The sequence below is a fragment of the Melanostigma gelatinosum genome, assembly GCF_949748355.1.
Source record: "Melanostigma gelatinosum genome assembly, chromosome: 12".
Taxonomy (NCBI): domain Eukaryota; kingdom Metazoa; phylum Chordata; class Actinopteri; order Perciformes; family Zoarcidae; genus Melanostigma; species Melanostigma gelatinosum.
The window spans coordinates 4,683,956-4,710,424 of record NC_136645.1 but is presented as its reverse complement, the minus strand read 5'-3'; the positions used below and the strand labels follow the sequence as shown (position 1 = coordinate 4,710,424).

Below are 26,469 nucleotides of genomic sequence, written 5' to 3'. Positions count from 1 at the left end.
AGTGGTGCAATGTTCATTAAATGACTGTATCAAATGTTCAACATCATTGAGATTTGTGTTAATATCACAGCAGAAGTGCATAGAAGTGCATATAAATGACTGAAGAAGGTGCAGAATCGACTGAGTGCGTTGAACATAAGTCTTTACATTATTCCTCATACATAACCTGGAAGGGCCAGGGTTGTAAAAATGTACATCTGGATTGAAATCATTCTATTTTCTACTCTTAGTGTATTGTATCTGTAACACAAGCTGTAGCATCCTTTTAGAGATGTATACAATGACTGACAATAAAGTGAAGGAGAAAGTGGAGCAGTTACCGGTAGTTGTTCTACGGTGTCTGCAGTATTTCATCTCACACATGTCACCAAAAAAAAAAAAAAGCATTGTTCAAACACTTCAAAACAACTGCTTTGCCCAACATCTGCATCGGTACATTGTTTTAAAGGACCAGCGTTTGTTTTGGTTTCAGACACTTACAAAATGTAAGGCTGTGTTTTTATTTAAGTTTTTCACACAAGATTCACATACAACAATTTCAATTCAATGAAACAGTTACAGTGGCGACAATAACTAATTCTAGCATTCCTCTTTGTCTGCTTTCACTAATTTTGTAATGAGGTATTCTTCAGTCAGCTCTCTGACATTCCTACTTTTATGGGGGTCTATCTTTCTTTTTTATGCTATCCTCTGATAGCAAAAGGGTCTTCTGTCTATGTGGGTAAGACAGAAAAAGGGGTCTTATTTTGGGTAACTAAAGGGGTCTTATTTTGACCATCTCTGAGGGGGTAAGAAGTCTATCCCATTCTCTAGTTGGGGTGGGGAGAAGCCCCAATATCACAGTTTTCGGCTGCTTTTTCTGCTGATCTAAGGCTGGCACCTCCTTCATTTCATGTGTCACTCACACATGAGTCCTCTTAGAGCTGACACAGAATGTAACTGGTTTGATCGTGTTCAAACCAGAAGCACTGTAAGGCATTTTAAAATCATCCACTTAACATCTACACAGCTTGCACAGAAAAGTGGCTGTAAAATAACATTTGTCTACAGTGTAGGAGCTGCTTCAAAGGTTGTCAATAAGTGGCTGAAAATGCGTCTGGACTTGTTGGTTGGTGTGCATAGTTTTCTGCAGAAGAAAATGCATCTCCTGCAGCCACACAGAGTACACATACAGTAAACATTATACATTCAGGTTTAACCAGTTCACTGCCAAAGACGGTTGCTCGGCTGCTCATTATTAGACCCTTGTTAGATAGCATGGCTCTCAACGTCCCGGGACTCGTAGCCACCATCATATTCTACCTGTTGGTGCTCGGTGTCGGCATCTGGGCTTCCATCAAATCCAAAAGGGATGAAAACAGGACGCAGGCGAGCCATGCAGACATGGCTCTGCTGGGCAACAGGAACATCAATTTGGTCATGGGAATCTTCACCACAACCGGTGAGTTTCTTTGTGCTGCAGCGGTAACCTGCAGGTTCATGAACTGTTAACACTTTATTGACTTCATTGCAGGTTAACACTTGCTTTGTCTGAACACTGTGCACATCGCTCTATATCACTGCGGTCAGGTCAGCAGACACTCGGATCTCCGTGGTCAACCCAGCAGACGCTTAAATTGTAGTGCGCCTATATGCTGAAATTCACGGTAAACTCATTCGGGAGCGAGCGAAGGATTTTGCAAAAATTGTGCGGACAGATTAACGAGAGACAACATCCAGTTTACAAAATAAGATGTAAAATATGGGAAAGATTACCGTCAGACTGATGTATATATAATCAGGGCATTGTTGACTCCACCCATACTGAAAATCTGACATTTTCAACATCAATATTTCCTTCGTGCAATAATGTAGATCCAACAGTTTGGTTATATTTAGCTTTTTAACAGTTTAATAATCTATCATAGGCCTTTGCGTCATGCTATATTTACTGTTCATTTTATTTTCGTATTCTTTTTTACTTCATATGAAATGAAACGGAAGGAATGTCTATTCATATTCATCAACATGAATCCCATTACTCTATGACTGTATGTGTGTAATTGTTAAACCTGTGGGACATAAGGATATCGTTTGTTTTCATGGACGGCCAAACAGTTTTAATGTTGCCGCTGCAAGGAATTGTGGGCTGGAATTCTCTACTTTCCTTTATTAAAGGAAGGCCCCGTGTTTCCTATGCTAAAGCAGCTAATAAAGGAAGCATTAAAGCACCTTTCCTAAGCATTTAGAGAATTCAAACAGCTCCTATCATGGCGGCCACTTAGAGACGTCCGGGTCATTTCACTCAGTTAAGAGCCTTCCTGTGTGTGTGTGTGTGTGTGTGTGTGTGTGTGTGTGTGTGTGTGTGTGTGTGTGTTACGCAGCTACCTGGGTTGGAGGGACCTTCATCATCGGCACAGCTGAGACGGTGTACAATCCAGAGTTTGGGCTGGTTTGGGCTGTGATACCTTTGGCAGCATCGGTGACCTTCATTATTGGTAAGATTCCCTTTTACAACTCGTGGTTTTGAAGTTTTCACTTTAACTGTCACTTCAACAATAGGAGTGTTTTAAACAGGAAATCCATCACATTAAGGATCACAAGTGACCCAAGCAGCCTCTAAACCCCCAAAAGCAATGGCAGACTGAGGGTTTTATGTGTGTCGGTTTGAAAGAAGAGGATAGAGAAAAAGATAGATGACAATAAAGGAAGTGGAATCAGAACTGCAACTCTCCTGCTGTTGTTTTCAAGGTGGTCTTTTCTTTGCTGAGCCCATGCGAGACAGGAAGTACGTGACCATGATGGACCCTTTCCAGATCAAGTACGGAAACGGACTGAGTGGACTTTTTTCTATTGCGCCACTGATGTCGGAAATCACTTGGGTGACATCAGCACTGTTAAGCTTGGGTAACAATTTATCAAACTACATATATGTGTGCCCATACTGGGCCTTTACTGTAGTTGTTCGTGTACAGTTGCACCATTTGTGCTTCCTCAACCAAAATGTTGCTGCACCTTTTTCGTTTTTGTTTGTTTCTGTAATGCAGCAGTGCAATGACTGAATTGTTGCTGATCTTTGCTATGTTGGCGAGTTTTATTTTCTGCGTGTGCTATTTGTGTCTTTAAGTGTGCATGGAAACTGAATGTGTGCTTCATAGGAATAACCATGAGCGTGATCCTGGATTTGTCCTACGCTGTGTGCATCTGGATTTCTGCTGCTGTGGCCGTCATCTACACCCTGATGGGAGGTCTCTACTCTGTGGCCTACACAGACGCCATACAGCTCACTCTCATTTTTGTCACCTCGGTAATTTGTTCAATCACATTAGTTTCGGATTCCAACGGATTCCAACGGTGACACGTTTTGTGTCAAAACACGATCCTTTTCTCTGCCATTTGATCTGCAGCATCACACAGCCGCTGGCATGGCGCCGGACTGAGTTGTCCACTTTTAAGGACAGCAATGTAATTGGTTAAAAGAAAAAGTAGCGTCGTTTCTTTGTCATTTTTTGTATGCATGTTGTCGAGCAATGTTCCCTATAGTCAGTGTATTATAGGGGAACTTTTTAAATTTAGAATTGTCCATCTGTAAAGACTGACAAGAAGTGTTTAAAACATGATATGTCCTTACCTTTATTCCTTTGTATGGGTAAAGCTCCAAAAATCCTGGATCCTACATTTCCCATATTGCAGATCAATAGCGTCTTTTATTATACCCTCCCTGCCTTCTAAACGCCCATTTCTCCAAAAACTCACACCTCCAGTTCGTGAAACAGACTTTCTGTTAAAGATGTATGTCCCAAGGCCAGGCTGACATAACTCTGGTGACGTCACTATGACATCATCCGGGGTTATTTGCTCAGACTTTAGAAATCTTCCTCCGGAGCCACGGGACATTATACGTCTCTTTTCACGGGCTGAGTATCTGTGAGGATTAAACTAACTTTCATGTGTAAAATTGGTGACATTCTGTATTTTTTAGTTTATCCCCAGTTGTATGAGAAAGAGGAGGACCGTGGAAACTCAACTGCTACATGTGTATCGACGGTGTACTTGTCTCTCCTCAGTGGCTGTGCGTCCCCTTCCTCCTCATGAGTCCCACCTCCGTCGACATCACCACCACATCTTTCAACCGCACCTTTCAGGCCCCCTGGGTTGGCACTCTGACTGCAGACAGAGCCTGGATGTGGATCGATATCTTTTTGCTTCTGGTACGGCAATGAAAAGCATTTGAGAATAATGCATGATTGTTACAATCAAAGGAAGAGCTCGATTTCAGGTGATGTGTGCAGCAGTAGAAACGGGTGACTCACAAAAGGCCTTTTTTCACTTGAAAAATCCAAACATTTAAAGACACATTAAAAAAACACAATGCAAAAGTGTCTGACTCAATGTGGACTAACTGTACCTCGATTGTGATGTTTGTCCCTCCCTCATAGAGCATAGGGGACCTCGGTTTCCAGGATTTCCACCAGAGGACATTGTCAGCTTCTTCATCAGCCACAGCTAAGTTGCGATGCTACGCTGCAGCATTTCTCATCCCCATGTTTGGAATTCCTCCTGTGCTCATCGGGGCAGTGGCTGCATCAACGGGTAGACCAGTTGTGTTGAATATCTTTCAACTTGAAATGAAACTTGTTTTGTATTTCTATCCAAAATTGACCACATGAAAAGAGGTGGAGCTAGTACATTGAGCGTGTGGCTGTCGCCATCATCATATCCGTTATATCCTCTTCCAACATGGTATTAATTTACAGTAACTACACCTGACGCACCAACGTATCAGTTTGACTGATTCGTCCTGTCCCTCCGCTGTTTCCTAGACTGGAACCTCACCTCGTATGGGTCTCCGTCTCCGTTCGAACGAGGTCAGACAGGTTTGATTTTACCCCTCTCCCTGCAGCACCTAACTCCGCCCTACTTCTCCGTCATCGGCATCGGAGCTGTGGCTGCCGCCGTGATGTCGTCGACTGACTCCGCCCTGCTGTCTGCAGCCTCCATCTTCTCCTCGAATATCTACAAGAAGATCCTGAGGACCAAGGTGAAGGTGGAGAGAGGAGGGGTGAAAGGTCACCAACGGCCATTTGCAGGTGTAGAACCATTAATCCGTCGTTGAACAGATGGAAACGTTGCTGTCAGTCTCAGTTTGTTTAGAATTTAAACTCTTTTTAAACAAGCAGCGTGAGTAAAAACACTTCAAAAAGGGATTTAGGAACTTGTGCTACATTTTCTGTTTGTCAAAACTGGCATTTCTTGAAAATGGATGAAATAAACACACATTGAAGAGAAATTGGAATCACAATCCAAATTTTCACGAGATCTCACTGAGGTAACAACACATAAAGTTCAGACTGCTGGCATATGGTGGTTGTCTTTTTTAAATGAAGCAGCAAAGTAAGAGAAAGATGCTCCTGTTGAAGGCGCTCAGGGTTTTTGCACGATTCTGCGCTTGCCTTGAACAAACAAGAACTACTTCTATCTAGGGAGTCAAACGAAGAGGTTGGGAAAGATATAAAAACTAATTTCTCAGTCTATTGCTGCTACCCTCACTGTTTTTCCTCTTTCTATTTCTTTTCATCGTAGGCATCCGACAATGAGATGAAGTGGGTGATTCGTATTTCTGTGGTTGTATTCGGCCTGGCCGGCACATCGCTCACCTTCCTGCACAAGGGTGTCATAGCTTTCTGGATCCTGGGTGGAGAAATGGCCTACATCATAATGTTCCCGCAGCTGGTCTGCGTGCTTTTCCTCGACATATCCAACGGTTACGGTGCCACTGTGGGCTTCCTGGTGGGGTTCCTTCTGAGGGCTTTGTGTGGAGAGCCCCTGCTACGGCTCCCACCGGCCATCCATTTCCCAGGATGCACCCTTGAAGACGGTGTTTACGTTCAGTATTCCCCCATCAGGACCATCTGTATGCTGGTTGCTTTTGCCACCATATTGCTGGTCTCCTACCTGACGGCTCTGCTCTTCAACAAGGGACTCATACCAGAGAAGTGGGACGTGTTTCGAGTGAAAGTCCAAGGGCCACCACAAACACACACACCAGCAGATGGGGCAAGCAGCAACGAAAACCACAACTCGCAGCCTCTGTGTGAGGATGGTGGAGTCTCTGATCCAATGTTGGAGTCGAATTGTTGAAATTATAAACTACATCATACTGTAACAACGCGGTATGACCTCTTCTAACCCGCCACGTCATTTTATGTGGCCCGCGAATCCGCCAGCAAAAAAAACAAAAAAACATTTATTTTGGAAAAAAGATTAAAAGTTAGACTTGAAAATAAAAGTATTCCCATCGTCGAAATTATGAGATAGAAAGTTCAAATTATGAGATAGCATGTTGTCTGTGTACCGACATTAAAACTATCACAACAGGTGGACAGGAGAGGGAACAGCCCGTAAAGCGGTTTTCCAACAAGTGATTGAGTTGAAAAAGATCGACAAATAATCCCAAAATGTCCACGAAGAGAAAAATTGATGCAGAGGGAAGAAAATGTAATGAAAGATGGGAAAGCGAATACATGTTTGTGCTTCAAGGAGAACAAACGGTCTGTCTGCTGTGTTATGAGGCGTGTCGGTGATGAAGGATACAATTCACGTCTGCATTTTGACACCAACACATACATATCAGTCATTGTCTGGACTTATTGAGAAAATACTTTTTATTGTACTTCAAATATTCATTTATTCGATATTTTCTCGATTCAAATGTATGACTTTTACTTTGAAATATCTCTTAATTGGGACAGTAAAAATGTCCAATATTCAGTGTGGGTGGAGTCAACGATGTCCTCAACACATACATATCAGTCATTGTCTGGACTTATTGAGAAAATACTTTTTATTGTACTTCAAATATTCATTTATTCGATATTTTCTCGATTCAAATGTATGACTTTTACTTTGAAATATCTCTTAATTGGGACAGTAAAAATGTCCAATATTCAGTGTGGGTGGAGTCAACGATGTCCTCAACACATACATATCAGTCATTGTCTGGACTTATTGAGAAAATACTTTTTATTGTACTTCAAATATTCATTTATTCGATATTTTCTCGATTCAAATGTATGACTTTTACTTTGAAATATCTCTTAATTGGGACAGTAAAAATGTCCAATATTCAGTGTGGGTGGAGTCAACGATGTCCTCAACACATACATATCAGTCATTGTCTGGACTTATTGAGAAAATACTTTTTATTGTACTTCAAATATTCATTTATTCGATATTTTCTCGATTCAAATGTATGACTTTTACTTTGAAATATCTCTTAATTGGGACAGTAAAAATGTCCAATATTCAGTATGGGTGGAGTCAACGATGTCCTCATATGGGGGTGACCGTGGCTCACTGGGTTAAGGGGGTCGTCTGGGAACCGGAAGGTCCAACGGTTCGATCCCCGACTGGGACGTGTCACGTGTCGAAGTGTATGTACAGGGATGGGTCAAATGCAGTTGTCAAATGTTGTGTATGTGTAAATCTTTATGACAATAAAAATTGCATGGAATTATTGAGAAAAACATTTTTATAGCACCTTAAACATTTCAAAAATGTGCCATTTACAAGATACAAATTCAGTTCAGAGTTTTTGCTTTGTAAAATATCTTAATTGACTGTCAGTCAGGTGTTGTTAACTTCCAGCAACCCTCAAATCAAAGAATAAAGACACTTTACGCACAATTTAGGTGTATTTTCCCTTTAACTCAGGAGATGCAGGTAGCATGTGTTGTACTTAATGTGAATATAATTCATTTAATCTCATTTCCATTATGCAATATGTATACTTTGTTGGCATCTTATTCTGAAAACCGGATGTTCGTCTGTAGAAAACCGGAAGTCGTCTCACGTAAATCTTTCCGCTAACTTTGCAAAGTCCTTCGCTCGCTCCCGTTCTGTGCCGTTTGGTTGCGTTTACCGTAAGTTTCAGCGTATAGGTGCACTACAATTTAAGTGTCTGCTGACTTGACCGCAGTTAATCGTGCAGGGAAAATAAACGACTGAACAGATTATTTGGCACGAATAAATGTGACAACGTTTATTCACAACAGTTGACACATGTACAGTTTATGTTTAGTGTGTTTTACGCCGCTGTTACACAAGACTAGTAGTAGAAAGGTATGTCGTTCATGCAGAAGTTGGGCTGCAGGCTCTCGTAGGTGCAGTCGGACGTGTCCATGGCACAGCGGCCGCAGCGGCAGCTCAAAGCCACCGGGTAGGTGACGGTCGGGTCCACGCCGGGAGGACAGTCGGGAAGCTCAAATGTCTTGTAGTATAAGTCCCGGTACGTGCACACATGCTGGTACACGTTGCTGAATGGTATCTGGATGACGGGGTCCTGGTGGGGACAAACATAGCAAGGTGTGTTCAGCAGTGCTTTCAACCATCACGTCATAAGAGGGGTGAGGAACACTGGTCTAAGACAGCACAGCTCATGTCACAATGAAGAGACTCTACTGAATTTGTGTAACTCAACTGTGTTTAACTGTCATGGCAAATTCAAATAAACTTTGGACTGTGTAATGACTCGAGGAAACGGGACAGACCTGTTTCAGTGTTCATATGAGCACCTGCCTATTTATTTAAGAGAGTCTCGATAATATGTGAAGCTGTCCTTTATCCTGCATCACAGTAGAGCTTCCAGAGTGTTGCAGCAGCAGTCAGTCAGTTCAGATGGGCGAGGTCATGCTACAGACAAAGTAGCATGACCAGTGGTGAAAAAACTTGATGACTCCATGAACATGTGACTGCTAGCATGGTATCATTTCCTCTTACATGACGCAGACATGCACATTGTCGTAAATCTGCTGGCATGTAGCAAAGAGAAAGTCTTCTCGGCTGCAGGGACAATGATACGTGATTCTTTATTTCATTACGTCTTATTGTAAAAGCACATGCCATCTAATTACCTTTGCACTACCATCCATTGATATGCAAAGCTGAATTAGATTTGGTTAAAATGAATGAAACTGAGAGACGGTCACATGTTCCTTTATTGTTCAGGGCATTCAGCAATGTGCTTACTTTGATATTTGGAAGACAAAGAGGAGATTGTGGTTGCTGTGAAGCAAGAATATCATGTAAATGAAAACATAGACCTTATCATCCTGGCATTTATAAAACTTTTCTAACCTTTAAATCTTTGTTTTAGCTCATTTGTTTCTTGCCTTTTTAATTCCTAAGACTTGCATATTTATTATTCACTTTCATGTCATCTTAAATGTTGTGTGCATCGGTCTCTACCGTTTCATTTACATCAGTGAGATGTGAGTAACATCTTTAAACAGAGCGAGTTACTCCTCCGAGTCTCTTTCCCACGCTACCCACAGTACCTTGGTGATGCAGTGGCCGCTGCAGATGGTTGTTTCCACGGGGTGGCACTTGGGACAGCCCTCCTTCTCGAGAGACACCGTCTGGTTGATGGGCTGGCAGGACGGCAGTTGGAAGGCCGCTGGCGATGGGAAATGTTGCAATTTGGTACAAACATGCCGCAACTTCTTTTTGTTTTCTCACGAGAGGAGAAGGGAACCATTAGTGCCCCTGCCAACACATTAGTGGTGATGGAATTGCCTGTTCGACATTACTTTTTGCATGTGTAATATTCACAGTTCCTGTGAAACAAAACACACTTCTTTTTTTGTCATGACATGCCACTTCCACTTTGATGTGATGATCAATTCATGTCTATTATGTACTGTTATGCTATATCAAAACTCCCATTTGCTTAGACTTTCACTTCACTCTCTATCTTACGCCTGTATGGAGTGAACAGTATTCACCTCACTTACTAAATGCCTCTATTCAATATTTAAGCATGAATATAGGTGGATCTTCATGTTTCGGGGGACAGAAAGTCAAAAACATCTCCGACTGAATTTGACTATGAAAGACTGCTTTCCTCAGAAATGACAGAGTGCAACACATTATGGGATAAAGTGGATGTATGGAAGTTGATTAAAGCACACAAAATCAAACTACAACAAAAGCTGCCTTTCAGGTTGTTTTTTTTAGTTTATATAAATTATACTTTTTGGAACTCAGCTGTTTCTTGACCCACTAATATTCCCGAACCTTTGTCTGTCTGCTGCTTGTCCCATGTTGTCTTGTCGCTGCTGTTTTGCCCGTTCGTCTCACTGCTTGTGTTTGCTGCTCATGTTCTTTTTTGTTGTAATGCCTGATTCTGTTGTCTGCCCGATGTTTGTGTGCTAAACTGCATCCTGTTTATGTTTTGCTTTCCTTGTTGCCACATGTAATTTCTTTTTTTAGCCCCTTCTCCAACAAATAGTTTTGCCTTTTTTCCAGATAATGTGTTCTTAATGAGTTGCCTGGTTAAATATAAGTAAAAAAAAGAAAAAAAATTTAAATTCATTAAAAAAGTACTGAAAGCTGTCTGTTTTAAATTACCTGCAGCCAGGGGCCAAATGGTAGATGAGACTCCCAGAAACAAACTCAACATCAAGGGGAACATCACTCTTCTGACCTGTGCAGCCATCATCCTGCAGGAGGCAAAGTGGGTTGGTTAGTCAGTTAATAACGTACTTACATGGATAACGTCGGGCTCCATGGCTTCTCGTAAAGAGTAAAAACATGCATAAAACATCCATAAAACATCAATACATTATCAATTTATCATTAATAATGGTGTCAACCTTTCAAGTCGGCCTACGCCTCACTGTAAATCGGTACTTGCTGTTTTATCTTTAATATTTTCTGACCTCAGCTGTTCATTTTATTTTAAAAAGCACTGTTTTGGTACAGTTAACAGTGTTCATTTAAGCTTATTCTACAACACTTTAGCCACACCAAAACATACGAAAAGATAAAAGAAAACGTCGCTAAATCGCCTGCGGTTGTTGGTGTAATCAGCCTGACTTACCTCTCAGGTGTCTGCAGGCAGTGTGCTGAGGCCGGGTGTGCTGCTCAGTCTTTATACAGCACAGAGGCGCCTGGTATCCAGGATGAAGCCTGCTCATATAACCCTGGTTACCTGTTTTTGTTAAAGAGGGGCACGTAGTACAGTTTTAATCTTGTTTTAACCTGGGGATTAGACTCTCTCCGTATCACTCTTACATCCTGTTACACACATAAAAGCTGCAGAATTATACAGTATTAGAGGGTGGGTAGGTTCAGTGCCTTGCTCAAGGCCACCGTGAAAGAGGGAGGAACCTTTATGACCTGAGGCTGAACTGTAAAGTTTAAAATTCGAATCAGAACCAACAAGGGGTTCATAAATACAATGAATGTTAAGGTGACAGTTTCAATAGATAATTAGTAGGCCCGCTATAACATGTTATTTTCTTTCATATATGTAATATATAATAATACTGATAAATAAAGTTGACTGTTATGTGAGATTTGCATCCAGGTCTTAGGTCATTTTTTCATTTATGTGAAGCATGTAATGCCTACATTTATTATATGACATCTATCATTTTTTTTTGTAATAGGGCATTATTCATCAGTGCTTCGTTGATCTGAAGCTTTTTTTCAATCAATCTTTGTTTAATTACCGGTATAAATAGTGTCTTTATGGGCCAAAGGGTAAGACAGTGAGAATCCACCAAGAATTCCACCTTGACCGTAGAGCAGGATGAGGACTGACAGGAAGTAATCTGCTGCTGTTAATCCTACTTTTTCAGTGTGGGATCACTGTGACACGTTGACTTCCTCCTGACATAGATCATTCATGACGTCGATGGTTTTAATGGGTTAAGATAACACAGTATGATTTGTTTGTTTTTTCTGAGAGGGACAATTGAGAAGACATCCGAAATTCAAGCACAGGATTGTGTTTCAGTAACTGCTTCTTTTTATCCTCCTCTTTTGACTGGATACCAGTGTAACACTGGGTAGACCCAACAGGGGACATTTGGTTTGCAGAAGGAAAGAAACACATTTAGCAGCACTGCTTGTATTTAGAATATTAAATAAATTACTAAAAATAAGTTTCTTTTTTTCTTTTTATCCTGGGTATTTTATTATTTGGTGTATTATTAAGTACATGTAAAACATTACTGAATATGTAATAGACCCACTTATATTGCAGAATTTGCAGTTGCATACATGCAGTTTTATTAGCAAAGAACATACATTTGATGTAATTGTATTATAGTATGGCCTTTTCTTCTTCTTTTTTTTGGTGCAACGTCAACAAAATGTAATTGCATTATGTAATTGCAAATAAGAAAAAAAATCAAGAAATATACACAAAAAAACAAATTACAAAGTACACAAACATTATATTGCCATCCAGCAAACATAATCCTTTAACTATTTTACATAGTTGTAGATTATTTTTTTTTCAAAACATGAAAAGTTTAGACAAACCTTTAAAATCCTAATATATGTACATTATATGTAGCCTCGAATTTATTTTCTTATCACCATTTAACCATAACAACGGAATTTACATCAGTTTGCTCGTTTCGAGTCGGCGATTAATAGCGGATGGACCCATTCAGTAGGTACAGCGCATGCGCGGAAAGCAGTATGGTTACGGAAATGATCATACATCACGGTTTTTCTCGAGATAAAGTGAGTATAAACCTTGCACAAGGAGACAAACACTGAGGAACAATGGCAGAAGAAGAGCAGGAGAACAAGACGAAGGTTGGTGTCTCTCTTAACTCGAAGCATTTTAAACCGCTGAGTCGTTTTTAGAAGGTCAACCAAAGCGGTTAACGTGCAGAAACGGTAGACTTGACTCGTGAAGTGCTCTTAAGTTACTCATGGTGAAGCAGAATTCAAAGGCTTTGTTATTGTTACGCACATTGATATACCGTCAATGCATGTCCAGTCAAGAGAAACAAACATGGCCTTGTCTCCTCTCTGGACAACATACACACAAAGTGTAACAAAGGGCCCACAGTATAGACACAACTATCCTTATATAAGCTATAAAACAATGTCCTGTCAATGCATGTGTAAAATGACTGGATACAGATAACGTTAATAGTATCGGTAACAACTGATCATTCGACTCTCATTACACAAGTATGAAATCCCAGTAGGTATCAATATCACTTCATCAAGAGTAAATAAGTCACATTGAAGGTCTGCTGCTGTCTCTTTTTCCTTCAGGGTTTCAGGCTGCTGGGGATCCTGGATGTCCAGAACACTCCATGTGCCAGAGACGCCATCCTGCATGGAGCCGGGGGCTCGCTAGGTGCTGGCCTGCTGCACTTTCTGACCACAAGTGAGTCTCATATGAGTCTGCTAGTTGATCACTGCAACATCCCCATGAGTATACAAGTGCACCGTCACCAGTCTGTCCTGTCAAAGACGTGAGAGGGAAAGTACCTCATGCAATAAACTAAGGAGACGCTCACATGGGAATGTGCCTGTGAAACTTGCTACGACTTGAATGTGTGACCTGATGACATGAGGGATTGCACGCTTTGGCAGAAATATATATATATATGACGACAACTCTTGAACTCTCAGCAGCAGTCTCTCCTGTTGTCCGCAGGTCGGGTGAAGCGGTCTTTTGACGTGGGCTTTGCAGGCTTTATGCTCACTACACTCGGGTCCTGGTATGTTGATTTACACTTCATCCTTTTCTTGTCTTTTACCCTCTGATCAGAACAAACATTAGTTTACATTTTTCACGTACCTACAATGAAAAAACCCCTTTACAAACACCCAGCTGCCAATATTTGGAGAACTTCTCTCTGAACATGAGCTCACTTCTTACTGCAGTTTCCTCTCTATTCAATTCAATTCAAGTTTTGTACAACACCAAAACATAACAGAAGTTATCTCAGGGCACTTTTCATGTAGTAAAGTTCTCAAATATTTCCATGCACCCGACAATTCCCACCATGAGTTAGCACTTGGCGACAGTGTGGTGGAAAAATACTCCCGATTAACAGGCAGAAACCTCTCCTGAGCTACAAGCCAATCCTCTCTAGTTACTTCTGTCCGTAACAGACACCCCGCCGTGTCTCCTCCCCCAGGTTCTACTGCAGGGTGAACAACGCCAAGTTCCGTGTGCAGCAGCGGATGGTCCAGGACGGCATCAAGAACAAGGTTGTGTACGAGGGGACCGTCCTAGACCCCAAAAACAAACCTGGAACAGAAACGCCATCGCGGCCCTCATGACCTCCAGCACTGAAGTCCCTCCCCTTCCTCTGGGAGAAGAAGACGGAACACTGTCGGTGTTCTACAAAGACTTAAGAGTTTTTAAAGAAGATTGACTTCGGTTGCACAAATGATGGACTGAACTAAAATTCTAGTATTTTATGGGTGTTTTTTTGTTTTGTTTGTCTGACAGCTTGAGACTACTATATATGAACTTTTTGATTGAGGAGCAAACTTTGCCCTGAGTGTATCTTGATCCTGAATCAACAAAAAAAAAAGTTTAAATTTAATATTTTCTGAACGTTGGTCCACCCCTACATTCACCACACGGTTACATTCTCACTCCCCCAAAACCCTGTGATGCATGACATGCTGTGAACTCAATGACTCCCGTCTTCTGTCTGTACATTTAAATTCACCTCAATATCTTGATTCTTTTATCATTTAGTATTTAAAAGTTGAATGTGTGGAAAATAAATTGCGTCCTGATGTAATCATGTGTTTGTGTAGTCTGGGATGTTTCATCAGTGGTGCTGAAAATTGCAAGTAATTGTTGCATCTGCGTTTTTTACTTTTTAAACGGGTATCTCTGCCTTCTAAAGTCCTCAACTAATCAATTACCGTAGTCAAATTAGTTAGTAGCTTAGTAACAAAATGTGAAATGAAAAAAAAAAAGCGTTTGCTTTATGGTGATAGAAATAATATTTCATGCCGTTATGGCTGCTGGTCAGATTTAAGTAAGAAAACAAAGAAATTGAAAAAAATGTCTTTCTATATATATATAGTGTGTTTTAATATTTTCTATAGTAAAAGTAAAAACCTCTCCATTAAAACAGAAAGCAGTAGATGAGCTGTGAAAGCGCTCATTAGTTGCTGCCTCATTGAACATGTACAGTCCCGTTTGAGGATGGAGCAGAGCTGAACGGTGAACATCAGCCGAGTGTTTTATCCACTAAACAGAGCCGCTGACTCAGTGAAGTTCCCTCAGCAAGACCCTCGACCCCTGCAAGCTCCAGGTAGGGAACCACAACAAAGGCACGTCAAAGTTTTTATGATGATTCTCTGGATTTCTTAACATGGCTGGGCTACAGAATTTGCAGTGTAAACGCGTCAAAGTGAGTCATGTACACTGTAATGTTATTCTGCGTTCAGCTGTGTATTTAACTTTGTGACTTCCTTGTAATGACTTGATTGTGATGTTAAAGATCCAGGAGTATAAACTGATATTACTAATGTGTCCACTAACTAATGTCTACTCTTAAACCAGGTTTGGTGCACTGTTGTACCACCAAATGACCAGCAGGTGTCACTACAGCATCCTCTGACTGTTCCACTGCGTCATCACGCCACTCAGTCCTGCACCACGTCGCATTGCGAGTGTAAGAAAGTGACATCAAGCTAATTACTTCAAGGTGTAAATTTAGTACAGAATAAAAACAAAAGTCAACTTTGTCATGTTTTTTTTTACTGATAGCCAAATAGTTTCACTCAAACTTATTTAAATAGTTTCGTCCCCTTTTACAACCCATTTTTATGGCTCAAGTACAATTCCACACACTTGTCTTGATTCATCTTAAACATAAGAGCAGATTATACAAGATGATAAAAGCTTTGACAGACGTTACACCTGTTTGAAAAGAAAATGTCGTCAGAATTTGTACAATTCTTATCGTCACTTGTTCTGTTTTAACATATAGACATTTTCATGGGCAAAGTTTTAATTGGAAAGTGCTCCGGTAATTATTTACATCCCTAGCTGATGACGCATTTCAAAAACATTTACAAAAAAACATTTATAGGGCTTATTGTTTACAGTTTAATCATCTTCTGAAATAATAACTACACCATTATGAAAGACTATAGCTGTCCACGCAACACAAATACAAGCAAATCAATATATTAATGCAGTTGTAATCTGACACGCTGTCCTTTCATTCGTACATTTCTCACTCTGAACCCAAACCTCATCCACACAGCGGAGCCCACGCACCAGCAGCACTCGTGCGGTCTAATTACAGAAGACCTTCATCTGCGTCTGTGTTACCGCGTCCTTCGGACCATTGTTCCACTCGACCTGTTGGCACAAAGACAAGTCCGGAGCGAGATGTCACCTCAGATAACACCACGCTGATATATTGGTACCTCACTTAGATTGCCACGTGGGGCTGTACGGACATCTGCCACAGCCCCGACATGCCGCACACTCCCATGTGGAGTTATTAAGCAGGGGGGGGGGGGTATCTCTGTTGCGTCATCACGAGCTTATAGGACACACGCGGATTCAGATAAAGTCGCGTGGACTTCAACATTTAAAGGCTTTAATTCCAAAACGTATTATATGTCCACACAGGTTTTGATATTTTTTAAAACATATATGCATCAGTGTCGTAATTACTTCAATATTAACCCATGAAGTGCTGAACTATGCCAGCAGTCAGTGCTGAAGTCCACTGTCAATCACTGTTCGGCTCTTGCTTCTTGCTTGTTAACTAATACAAGCACTTCCCTTTAATAGTGAAGTTATTTGGTTGATTATTTGAAGTGATCCCTCTGCCGTATCGTGTTTAAAACATCAGTTGTGGTGTAATAAGTCATGTCACATTCTAGGTGTCTGTTGTCACAGCCTGACAACAGACCTGAAATGATATTTCAACACGATAAAACCATAAAGTGCATTTGTAAAGTAAATATGGATTATTTTAAACGTTTCAAATGAACTGATTGTATTGAAAACCTCAGGTCAGCGAGGCCGCTTTGCTTCCATGTAATCTGCTTTGCTCAGCCCCGAGTAAACCATAATTAAATCGCTCGGCCTTATTGGGTTGTCCAAGCAGCCCTGCTGGTTTCTCTCAGTATTCACTCAGTAGTGGTGCGGTATGTCAGCAGTATTAACCCCGGGTCACGCCTTGCTTTCAATATCAACTGTACTTTTCTGTGGAAAGCTATTGTTTTTTGTAATGCTAATGCCTGCTGTAAAATCAGGACTTAGACCAAAATAAGAATTTTGTTGGTTCAAATATAAAATCACCTTTTAAAGAGGGATTATCTCATGAACCTAGCGCGCTCAAGCCCGGGGGCCCGAAGGGGTCAGTGAGCCTCTGCGTTAAGTTAGTTTTATTAATATTTGTCTTTGGAAGGTCATAAAGCTAACTCAAATGTAGTCAAATGCAATTCATGTTTGTTTGTTTTTTGCTGATCTTCGTCCATGTCTTTTAATAGTGAGTTTCCTATTAAATTGTGTGCACCGATAGCATTGTGTGTAATGTGTGGGAGCTTTGAGAGGGGCTTAAACAGTCCTTCATCTGCATGAACAAGAAATTAAAGTTCCATCAACAGCAGCGCTTATGGCTAATCTGCAAGATGTTGCTCAAAAAGCAGTGAAACAACGATGAACATTTTGTTCCTAGTCAGGTAATGGCGGTGGTGTAGTGGTGGCGGTGGTGTAGTGGCGGTGGTGTAGTGGTGGTGGTGGTGGTGGGGGGGGGGGGGGGGGGTTGCATGTTTGTGCCCAGAGGTGTATTGTCCATTAATCCATCAATGAAAAATAAAGCTGAGCTCTTGTCACAAAGAGCAAAGGTGTGATGTTTTTTCCCCATTTATGTTGTATATAAAAGTATCCAAAAAAATCGAAATATATTGTACTGTTAAAATGATGTCATTACACATTGCAAACATTTGTTAATAAACCAGTCCGTACTGATGTATAATGTAAAAAAAATGTATTTAAATGAGGTTTCTTACTTAACATGTTGATTCTAACATAAGCTCACAGGCGTCATTGTTCTCGTTTGGTTCTTTCAATTTCTCGTCCTTAGTTTCGGATACGGCGTCAGCTTGTGATTGTTTAGAGTACTGAGCCTTCACATTAAAAACATCCCATCGCTCAGGTATCAGGCCTCTGTTGAAGAGCAGAGACGCCAGGTAGGAGAACAACAGAATGGCCGCCATGGCAGAGAGCATGCAAATGGTCCTGATCGGGGAGTGCTGGATGTAGACGCCATTTACCAGAGTGCATCCTGGGAATTTGAGAATAGGTGGTAGCCCAATCAGCGGCTCCCCGCACAACACCCGCAGCAGCATGCCCACCAAGCAGCCCAGGACGGCCCCGTAAGCGTTGGAGACGCTGAAGAAGAGGACGCAGACGAGCTGCGGCAGCATGAGGGTGTAGGTGAGGTCGGATCGAAGCATCCAGATCATCAGGACGCTGTTGTCCATGAAGGTGAGGGACGTACCGGCTAGGCCCACAACCACCACCGAGATCCGGATCACCCACTGGATCTCTCTCTCCGATGCCTGGAGGAAAAACAAACAAACAAACGGCCCATTTTTGTGAAAAAAGTAGGTCATTCAGCACTTCCTTTAATGTGAAAGAGTACAAGGATGTCTGATGTCTCTTCCTCACCTGTGGCCTCAGGATGTTCCTGTAGATGTTGGCGGTGAAGATGGAGGCCGCAGACAGCAAGGCGGAGTCAGTGGACGACATTACAGCGGCGGCCACCGCTCCAATACCGATGATGGAGATGTAGGTTGGGGTGAGGTGCTGCAGCACGATGGGCAGGATGAGTCCCGCCTCCCCCTTCTCGTATGGAGACGGAGAACCATAAGAAGTCAAGTTCCAGTCTGAGGAACAGGCGAGTTGAAAGAGAAAGACAAACGGACACAAACGCAATCCATTTTAAGTTGAATTCTCTTCAATGTTTTTTTTATTTCACATCTTATAAGCTGAATAAGGAAGTGCAACTGAGACACTAGATATTTTCTATTGTTTTGATTTAGATTAGGCTAAAGATTTGATTTGTCCAAGGTTTATTGGAATTTAATTTAGTTCAGCAACATCAGACTTGACTTAAATATTGCTTTCTTAGCTTGTAAAACAAAATCCCAACATTAGAGCCAATGTGAAGTGTCAAATACGATTCAAATGTTTTGTTTTATTCTCTGCTCCTGAACCGTACTTGTTGATGCAGCCACTGCACCGAGGAGTATGGGAGGGATGCCGAATGTGGGAACGATGAACGCAGCAGCGAAGCAGGTGATCTTGGCTGTCGACGAGGAGGCGGCTGACAGCGTCCTCTGGTGGAAGTTCTGAAGACCCAAGTTCCCCAAACCCTTGAAGAGATGGAGGACAAACGAAAGACGAGGTAAGTAAGTCATGGATCACAGCGTTACATAGTCGTTATCTAATTTCTGTTATTTTTTTAAAATTCAGAATAATTTCTCTATATTTTTCTTATTTCACACAAATTAAGCAAGAGATATGTCCCTTCTGGCCACCATCCGTGTTTGGACTTAGTCGCAACGGGGAAACTATGGACAAAATATTGTTTGAGGATTCAGGAAGTCCCCCCCCCCCCCCCCCCCCAAAAAAAACATGAAACGCAAGGTTTCAGTTTAAAAAAAATAAATCTTTTGGCAGAACAAATGATCAACTCTGTGACCTAAATGTAATACAACACGAGGGGCACAATCCAGAGCTGGAGCTGCTTAATCATCCCTACCTTAAAAAACCTCCACCTCTTGAAGAGCTCTCAGGACTGCTGGGAGGTAAAGTCCTTCAGTCTCCTTCACCCAAGCTTATTAACAGATTTAGCAAGACCTCTTTGCACGGCGTCATGATTATCTGCTAATCTCAGCTGCAAGTTGGTTTTTGAAAATTTAAGCTAGCTGTCAAAGTCCAAACTGCTTCCAGTGGAGGAATTCACATCTCTGCAGGTTCTATTCGCAAAATGAAACCGAAGGAGAATGTTTGTGTAATACCTGCAGTGCATTGCATAAGACAGATAACAGTCTTTTGAAAGAAGGGAGATATAGTCTTTGAAAAGCATATTTGGATCCAATCCAGTCTGAAACTTGATATGCTGCCCATGATTTAATAAAACAGTGAACCAGAGGACATGTCGGCATCCTGGAACAAACTTCACCTTAAATAAGCATCGCCTTTGACACACATCCAATCTTTCTTGAGAACCCTTTTAGTCTCACCAGAAGTAGAAAGTTATCGATCCACCTCCAGGCTCGGTCTGTCCCCAGAGTACCGACCCACGGAGACTGGAAGGTGGAGTTGTAGGCTGTCTCAGCGATGTCCACCACAGCGGGGCCCATCATAGCGAAGGGAACGCACAGCCACTAAGAAAAAATAAAAGAGAAGACGTAACTTTTTGGACTGAGCAGGTTTCGGCAATAAAACTTCTTGGTTAGGTTTAGGCAACAACACTTCTTGGTTAGGTTTAGGCAATAACACTTCTTGGTTAGGTTTAGGCAACAACACTTCTTGGTTAGGTTTAGGCAACAACACTTCTTGGTTAGGTTTAGGCAATAAAACATATTGGTTAGGTTTAGGCAACAACACTTCTTGGTTAGGTTTAGGAAACAAAACTTCTTGGTTAGGTTTAGGCAACAAAACGTATTGGTTAGGTTTAGGCAACAAAACGTATTGGTTAGGTTTAGGCAACAAAACTTCTTGGTTAGGTTTAGGCAACAAAACTTCTTGGTTAGGTTTAGGCAACAAAACGTCTTGGTTAGGTTTAGGCAATAAAACGTATTGGTTAGGTTTAGGCAACAAAACTTCTTGGTTAGGTTTAGGCAACAAAACGTCTTGGTTAGGTTTAGGCAACAAAACTTCTTGGTTAGGTTTAGGCAACAAAACTTCTTGGTTAGGTTTAGGCAACAAAACTTCTTGGTTAGGTTTAGGCAACAAAACTTCTTGGTTAGGTTTAGGCAACAACACTTCTTGGTTAGGTTTAGGCAACAACACTTCTTGGTTAGGTTTAGGCAACAACACTTCTTGGTTAGGTTTAGGCAACAACACTTCTTGGTTAGGTTTGGGCAACAACACTTCTTGGTTAGGTTTGGGCAACAAAACTTCTTGGTTAGGTTTAGGCAACAAAACTTCTTGGTTAGGTTTAGGCAACAACACTTCTTGGTTAGGTTTAGGCAACAACACTTCTTGGTTAGGTTTAGGCAACAACACTTCTTGGTTAGGTTTAGGCAACAACACTTCTTGGTTAGGTTTAGGCAACAAAACGTATTGGTTAGGTTTAGGCAACAAAACTTCTTGGTTAGGTTTAGGCAACAAAACTTCTTGGTTAGGTTTAGGCAACAAAACTTCTTGGTTAGGTTTAGGCAACAACACTTCTTGGTTAGGTTTAGGCAACAACACTTCTTGGTTAGGTTTAGGCAACAAAACGTATTGGTTAGGTTTAGGCAACAAAACTTCTTGGTTAGGTTTAGGCAACAAAACTTCTTGGTTAGGTTTAGGCAACAACACTTCTTGGTTAGGTTTAGGCAACAACACTTCTTGGTTAGGTTTGGGCAACAAAACTACTTGTGTGACGACCCTCCTCCTGTCATACACTCGGGGCCGGTTTTTCTGAGCTTTAGAGGCTATTTCTTAACTCTAAACAGAGCCAGAATAACTGCTTCATTCTTTTTCCACAACCTCCCTGGTATAGCTCTAGGTTTAAAAACAACAAAAAATCCATGATCTATGGGACAGCCAGGGTATACATTCGGAAGCAGGAATAGCGATAACTCACCAAGCTGATGAATATGAGAATGAGCTGTATGACGTCTGTGTAGGCCACAGAGTAGAGACCTCCCATCAGGGTGTAGGTGATGGCCACAGCAGCCGAAATCCAGATGCTCACAGTGTAGGACAAATTCAGGATCACACTCATAGTTACACCTGTAATACACACACACACACGACTAAGTGTTTTACAACCACTGTGTACATGCACTTATCTACACATTTAAGTTACTTGTGAGGATGTGAAACCCTAATGTTGACCATCACAGCGATGTTCCACTAAAACACCAACGCTCTCAATGTTTCGCGAACCTTGACTTGTCACCTAAAATGATTTTACACAAGAAGTAAACTAAACTATCACTTTATAATCTATCCAAGTCAATTTAGGTGGCAGGAAGTTAAAACAAACACTTGAGGGACATTACCATACTGTATGAGGTTGAGTGTAAACATGGTATTATTCTTGTACTCTCCAGGGTTTTGTATGATGGGCAAGACAGAATTTGTCTATCTAATCAGAAGTTAAATAGTTTTCCAAGGGCAGCTTTGCATTGAACTTGTGTCCCTTTTTAGTAGTTGCATTACTAAATCACACATGCACACCCTCCAAGTCTTTTAAATGCTGTCGTTTCTTCATCAATTGACAGTGAATGCACCACTTTGTTTCTTGAAACAGAAACTTGTTTACCCGTTTACTTGCTTTTTTGCTGATGGTTTTATTTACGACCGTATGTAGGCCTGTTACAACCGTCGTCATAACAATAGGAAAAACACCAAAGTACAATAGAACAGAGGGCAGCGGAAAAACAAGAGATAAATGAACCCTAAATAACAATGAATGATGTGACGTTGGTTTTAAATATTCAATCGCAAGTTATTAGCATAAACACATAACAAGAACATTTGTTTTTGTCAAATGTGCCTTAAATGTGTCAGAAAAGTGACACGAGAAGAAATCATTATTCTTTAATATTTGATTGCATTACAACAATATCTCAGAACCACTCCCGTGGTTACCGGTGCGAGTTCTGGTCTCCTTTGATAAGAGTTATTTCAGACCAGCCGTACAATTAGATAAAGGCTTGTGTTTCACTCAACACCTCAGCGAAGAGCTGCGATCAACAGCTGCTCCGCTGCCAGGGTCAACTCACGAGTATCAAATGCATCACACCCACACACGGAGGCAGTCTTACCTAATCCTATGAGTGTTCCCGTTACCCACATAATCTCTGATATGAGCGAAGCCAGACACAGAGCGGCCGTCGGTACTTTTCCATATTTGATCTGGAAAGGATCCATCATGGTCACATATTTATTGTTTCTCATCGGCTCGGCGAAGAACAGGCCACCTCAAGGATGAAAACAAAGGAAGCGTTAGATTGATTGGCTGAACGTGTCAGACAGTTATTTGTCATTTGAATGTATGATAAGCATTATGGTCAACGTTAAGCTTTTGAATTAGAAAAATGAATGAGTTTTTATTCACTTTTCTTGTTTAAATATTCCTGCTATTCACATTAAATGTCCCCTGGTGTAGTTTCACTCATCAGGGTTTAAAGAGGATAAATCTCTCTCTTCTCATGTGACTTTCATGTGGAAGAGGAATGCTGTTTTTTCTCTGCTAATCTCCTTACATAAGGGAAGCTGTGTTTCCATTGATCGAACGTGTTCTTACTGTACACTGTACTTTGTGATGCATTTCAGGAGATTATGCGTGATGAAGTCAGCTGTACTTTAAGTTAAAGAAAAGTCTAGCCAAGTCTGACGCCGTAGAGCTGAGCCGGACTAGCCCAGTCTGAGATGTCCTGAATCGGCTACAGGAAAGAAGATAAGCCTTTTTGATTTAGGAATCAACCTGTGGTCCCACATATCGCTTTTATTTATTCGCTGTTTGCCCTTGTAGCAAACTTGAGAGACTGCTCTGCATAGAGACGCACAATTCTTCCTAATTTACAAGTGCAGGTAATGCTTATGTTCCACATTATGTCGTTGTCGTATAACAAGCAAGCGTCTTTCAGGTGTAAAGTTTCATGCACACATATGAGGGAAGATATCATACTTTTGTCGCATTGTGCCATAAAATTGTATCTTTTTTCTCAGTTATAGTCATTATTTTTAGCAAATAGTGCAACATTTCTGCAGAAGTCTCCTTCAGACTCTACTGAGTGAGTGAAGTCAACGGTGTGAAGAATATTCAGGGCCTGTTTTGGGTCCATGATCTTAAATATGCCCAACTTTAAGCCTGAATATAATTTAAACAGATGAGTTGTATAACCCCCCCCCCCCCCCCCCCCCAACAGTTGTCATGACCAAACCCAAATTCTGTACCTGGGTTATAAACATGTTTATCTCTGCTGTAAAGTTGAGCATTTTAACACAGAGGTCTATGGGGATTGACTCGCTTTTGGATCAAGCCTCAAGTGGCCATTTGAGGAACTGCACGTGATGGCACTTTCGCGTCGGCTGTATATCTCAGCATCAGTTGGCCTCTTCAGGAAACAGTTGGAAAATGAGCGTCACATCACTCCAGGGATCGGTATGTTCCACAGAACACAGTGGCATACCACTCCGGGGATCAGTGGATACCGCTGAAGAACAGTGGCATACCAGTTGCCACTCTACGACCTCGGCGCTACCCGACACCGTTAACAAGTGAAACCTCACCGATCACGAAGCACATCGTCGCTGCGATAGGCATCACGGCCCAGATCAGTCCCATGGAGGGGTTGTACACTGCCTCTGCTGTGCCCACGATGAATCCACCTCCAACCCACGTAGCTGTTCACACAAAACACTTTCACATACGGGCGGAGGACAGAGGACAGAGGACAGAGGACAGAGGACAGAGGACAGAGGCAGGAAGGTTCGCTGCTGCTCCTGTCAAACTCAATCATCATGCCTGTAACACGAGAACCTACTAAGCCCCCCCTTACTGGACGTAAGGTGATATTCCTGTCTCGTGCGAGATATAAAATATCACCTTTCAGGACTTAAGGTGTAGGAACCAGCCGGTCTACTGCAACTTTAATAAGGGATTCAATTTAAACAGCAATTTGTTTTAAATTTAATGACCAATTACTTTAAAACAGCCATGTCCTGAAAGTGAGCTGAGACAAGTGATTTGGGCTGAGCGTCATCATCAGACATGCATATGAAGCAAAACGTCATACTGATTCATTTCCTCCTGTATTTTACATGGACTCCATTCATTTGAAACCACATTAACTTCCCGTTTCTTTTAAACAGTTATTGTCTCACCATCAGTTATTACAGCCAAAGGATTCGTAATACATGTAATGATTGCGTGTGCGTATTTTCTAAAGATTTGTTTTTTATATAATACGACATTTCAGGACGTTACAGATCGATTACATAATAACCAATTATGCGCCAAACTGTTGAAATAAGACCAGAGTCAGATCATCTTTTCGGAACACGCATAAAGAGCAAGATGACTTCCCGTTCATGTGCCGCAGTTACTCGCCTGTCATGGTGAAGATGCCGACAACCAGGTTGATGCCCCGGTTTCCCAGCAGAGCCATCTCGGTGGTATCCCCGTGGCCCTTCTTGGCTTCCCTTTTGGACTTGAATGAAGCCCAGATTCCGATGCCGAGGACCAGCAGGTAGAAGAACACCATAACGGCCACGCCGGGGATGTTGAGGGCCATGATCGGGCTTCAGGATACCATCTGGAGGACCGCGCGTCTGCCTCGCAGCCTGAATGATACAACACATCCCTCACTGCCGGCACACGAGCAGACTCACAGAGGTAATGCTCCGCGGCCTTGTGGAGACGGCTGGAACTACACATCCGCAGCAGACGACCGTCAAGGTGAACCACATGCAGCACGCGCGCATAGAATTCATCTAACTGTGTAATACATATAAAGCGCATACTCTGTGTTTGTTTTTTGTGGGTATCAGGGTCCGACGCGTCTCTCAACAGCCTCTGTTTGTGTTTGCGGGTATGCCCTTTGCATATGTTGTCAACCGTTATCTGGGCCAGTGCTTTTTATTTTTTGTTGCGAGTTAGACGGTAACAATGCCCGCGGCATCCACCATGCTGATACTCAGTCACACCCTCTTCACTTTCAATGTGACTTCCTCACATTTTATTCACCGTTTTCAAATAGTTACGCTGATTCTCTCCTTTGTTATTTGTATTCGTACATTCCAAATCTATTTATGCCACAAATACAAAAGACATGTTTTTGGAAAGCTTATTGTCTGGCCTGTCAGTTGATGCTCGTGTTGGTTGTGAGCGTTGCCAGATCAGATCTTAAAACCAGACCAGTTAAAAGAAATAAGCAAAAAAAAAAAAACTTAAATCATAACCCTGCCAGAAACCCGTTAACCGTGAATGCAATAGAAAACACACAAGTATACAAAGCTTCATATCTGCATCAAATAACCAAAGATGAATGAACATCAACGTCAACACTGATGACGTCAAGGTAAGTAGCTCCACATCCCGAATGATGATTTACATCAACTCATGTCAATGAAATATTTCTCAATTTAAATGAGGTAATCATTTTATATCTGTTTTAGATGATAAAATATTGTCTTTGTTGTTTCCCTTGTTGATAGTTCCTACCTTGTTCCAAATTATCAAGAACAAAGCACATTAAGAACTTTAGAATAATAGACAATGTAAAAAAAATAGGCCTGTATTTCAACCCCTGAGCATAACTTGAAAATCTACAATTGAACTTGAAGCTGTTATATTTATTGTGGCCTTAAGGTCCACGAAAAATTTGAAATACACGAGTGGCGTGAAAGAAAAATGGAGAAAAGTAAGAATATGTCCTTGTGTCTCCCATTGATTCATTTTGGCCGTTAATAAATGATCATCTTTGCCTATAACATGTCTGCTG

The 26,469-nt window shown here is 41.5% G+C and overlaps 4 protein-coding genes across 4 annotated transcripts; 2 read left to right on the top strand and 2 right to left on the bottom strand.

Moving 5' to 3' along the window:
• Positions 1-1,257: 1,257 nt before the first annotated feature.
• Positions 1,258-7,453, top strand: LOC306786148 (high-affinity choline transporter 1-like; the record flags this gene model as incomplete). Its single annotated transcript, XM_079280823.1, has 8 exons — positions 1,258-1,441; positions 2,364-2,477; positions 2,731-2,886; positions 3,138-3,286; positions 4,047-4,190; positions 4,419-4,572; positions 4,803-5,020; positions 5,563-7,453. 8 exons carry the CDS (start codon positions 1,258-1,260, stop codon positions 6,118-6,120), a joined length of 1,677 nt encoding a protein of 558 aa, XP_079136949.1. The 3' UTR covers positions 6,121-7,453.
• Positions 7,454-8,086: 633 nt separating this feature from the next.
• On the bottom strand, positions 8,087-10,477 carry lhb (luteinizing hormone subunit beta; the record flags this gene model as incomplete). The annotated part of the gene is made up of 3 exons (XM_079280045.1): positions 8,087-8,320; positions 9,315-9,433; positions 10,387-10,477. The coding sequence occupies 3 exons, from the start codon at positions 10,475-10,477 to the stop codon at positions 8,087-8,089; spliced, it is 444 nt and encodes a 147-aa protein (XP_079136171.1).
• Positions 10,478-12,450: 1,973 nt separating this feature from the next.
• cox20 (cytochrome c oxidase assembly factor COX20) lies at positions 12,451-14,541 on the top strand. Its single transcript, XM_079279706.1, has 4 exons — positions 12,451-12,591; positions 13,063-13,177; positions 13,451-13,514; positions 13,938-14,541. Exons 1-4 carry the CDS (start codon positions 12,559-12,561, stop codon positions 14,080-14,082), a joined length of 357 nt encoding a protein of 118 aa, XP_079135832.1. The 5' UTR covers positions 12,451-12,558; the 3' UTR covers positions 14,083-14,541.
• Positions 14,542-17,574: 3,033 nt separating this feature from the next.
• On the bottom strand, positions 17,575-25,296 carry LOC306785416 (high-affinity choline transporter 1-like). Its single transcript, XM_079279783.1, has 8 exons — positions 25,077-25,296; positions 24,257-24,370; positions 22,786-22,941; positions 21,597-21,745; positions 20,044-20,187; positions 19,017-19,170; positions 18,464-18,681; positions 17,575-18,354 (listed from the first exon to the last, which is right to left on the bottom strand). The coding sequence occupies exons 1-8, from the start codon at positions 25,258-25,260 to the stop codon at positions 17,803-17,805; spliced, it is 1,671 nt and encodes a 556-aa protein (XP_079135909.1). The 5' UTR covers positions 25,261-25,296; the 3' UTR covers positions 17,575-17,802.
• Positions 25,297-26,469: the final 1,173 nt, after the last annotated feature.

Excerpts from the sequence above, each read along its gene's own strand:
- cox20 (XM_079279706.1), top strand. The coding sequence starts at position 12,559 with ATGGCAGAAGAAGAGCAGGAGAACAAGACGAAG. Across the intron at positions 13,178-13,450 it reads GCTGCACTTTCTGACCACAA|GTCGGGTGAAGCGGTCTTTT; the intron begins GTGAGTCTCATA and ends TGTTGTCCGCAG. Across the intron at positions 13,515-13,937 it reads CTCACTACACTCGGGTCCTG|GTTCTACTGCAGGGTGAACA; the intron begins GTATGTTGATTT and ends CTCCTCCCCCAG.
- LOC306785416 (XM_079279783.1), bottom strand. The coding sequence starts at position 25,260 with ATGGCCCTCAACATCCCCGGCGTGGCCGTTATGGTGTTCTTCTACCTG. Across the intron at positions 24,371-25,076 it reads CGGCATCTTCACCATGACAG|CTACGTGGGTTGGAGGTGGA; the intron begins GCGAGTAACTGC and ends TTGTGTGAACAG. Across the intron at positions 21,746-22,785 it reads GGGAACACTCATAGGATTAG|GTGTAACTATGAGTGTGATC; the intron begins GTAAGACTGCCT and ends TGTGTATTACAG.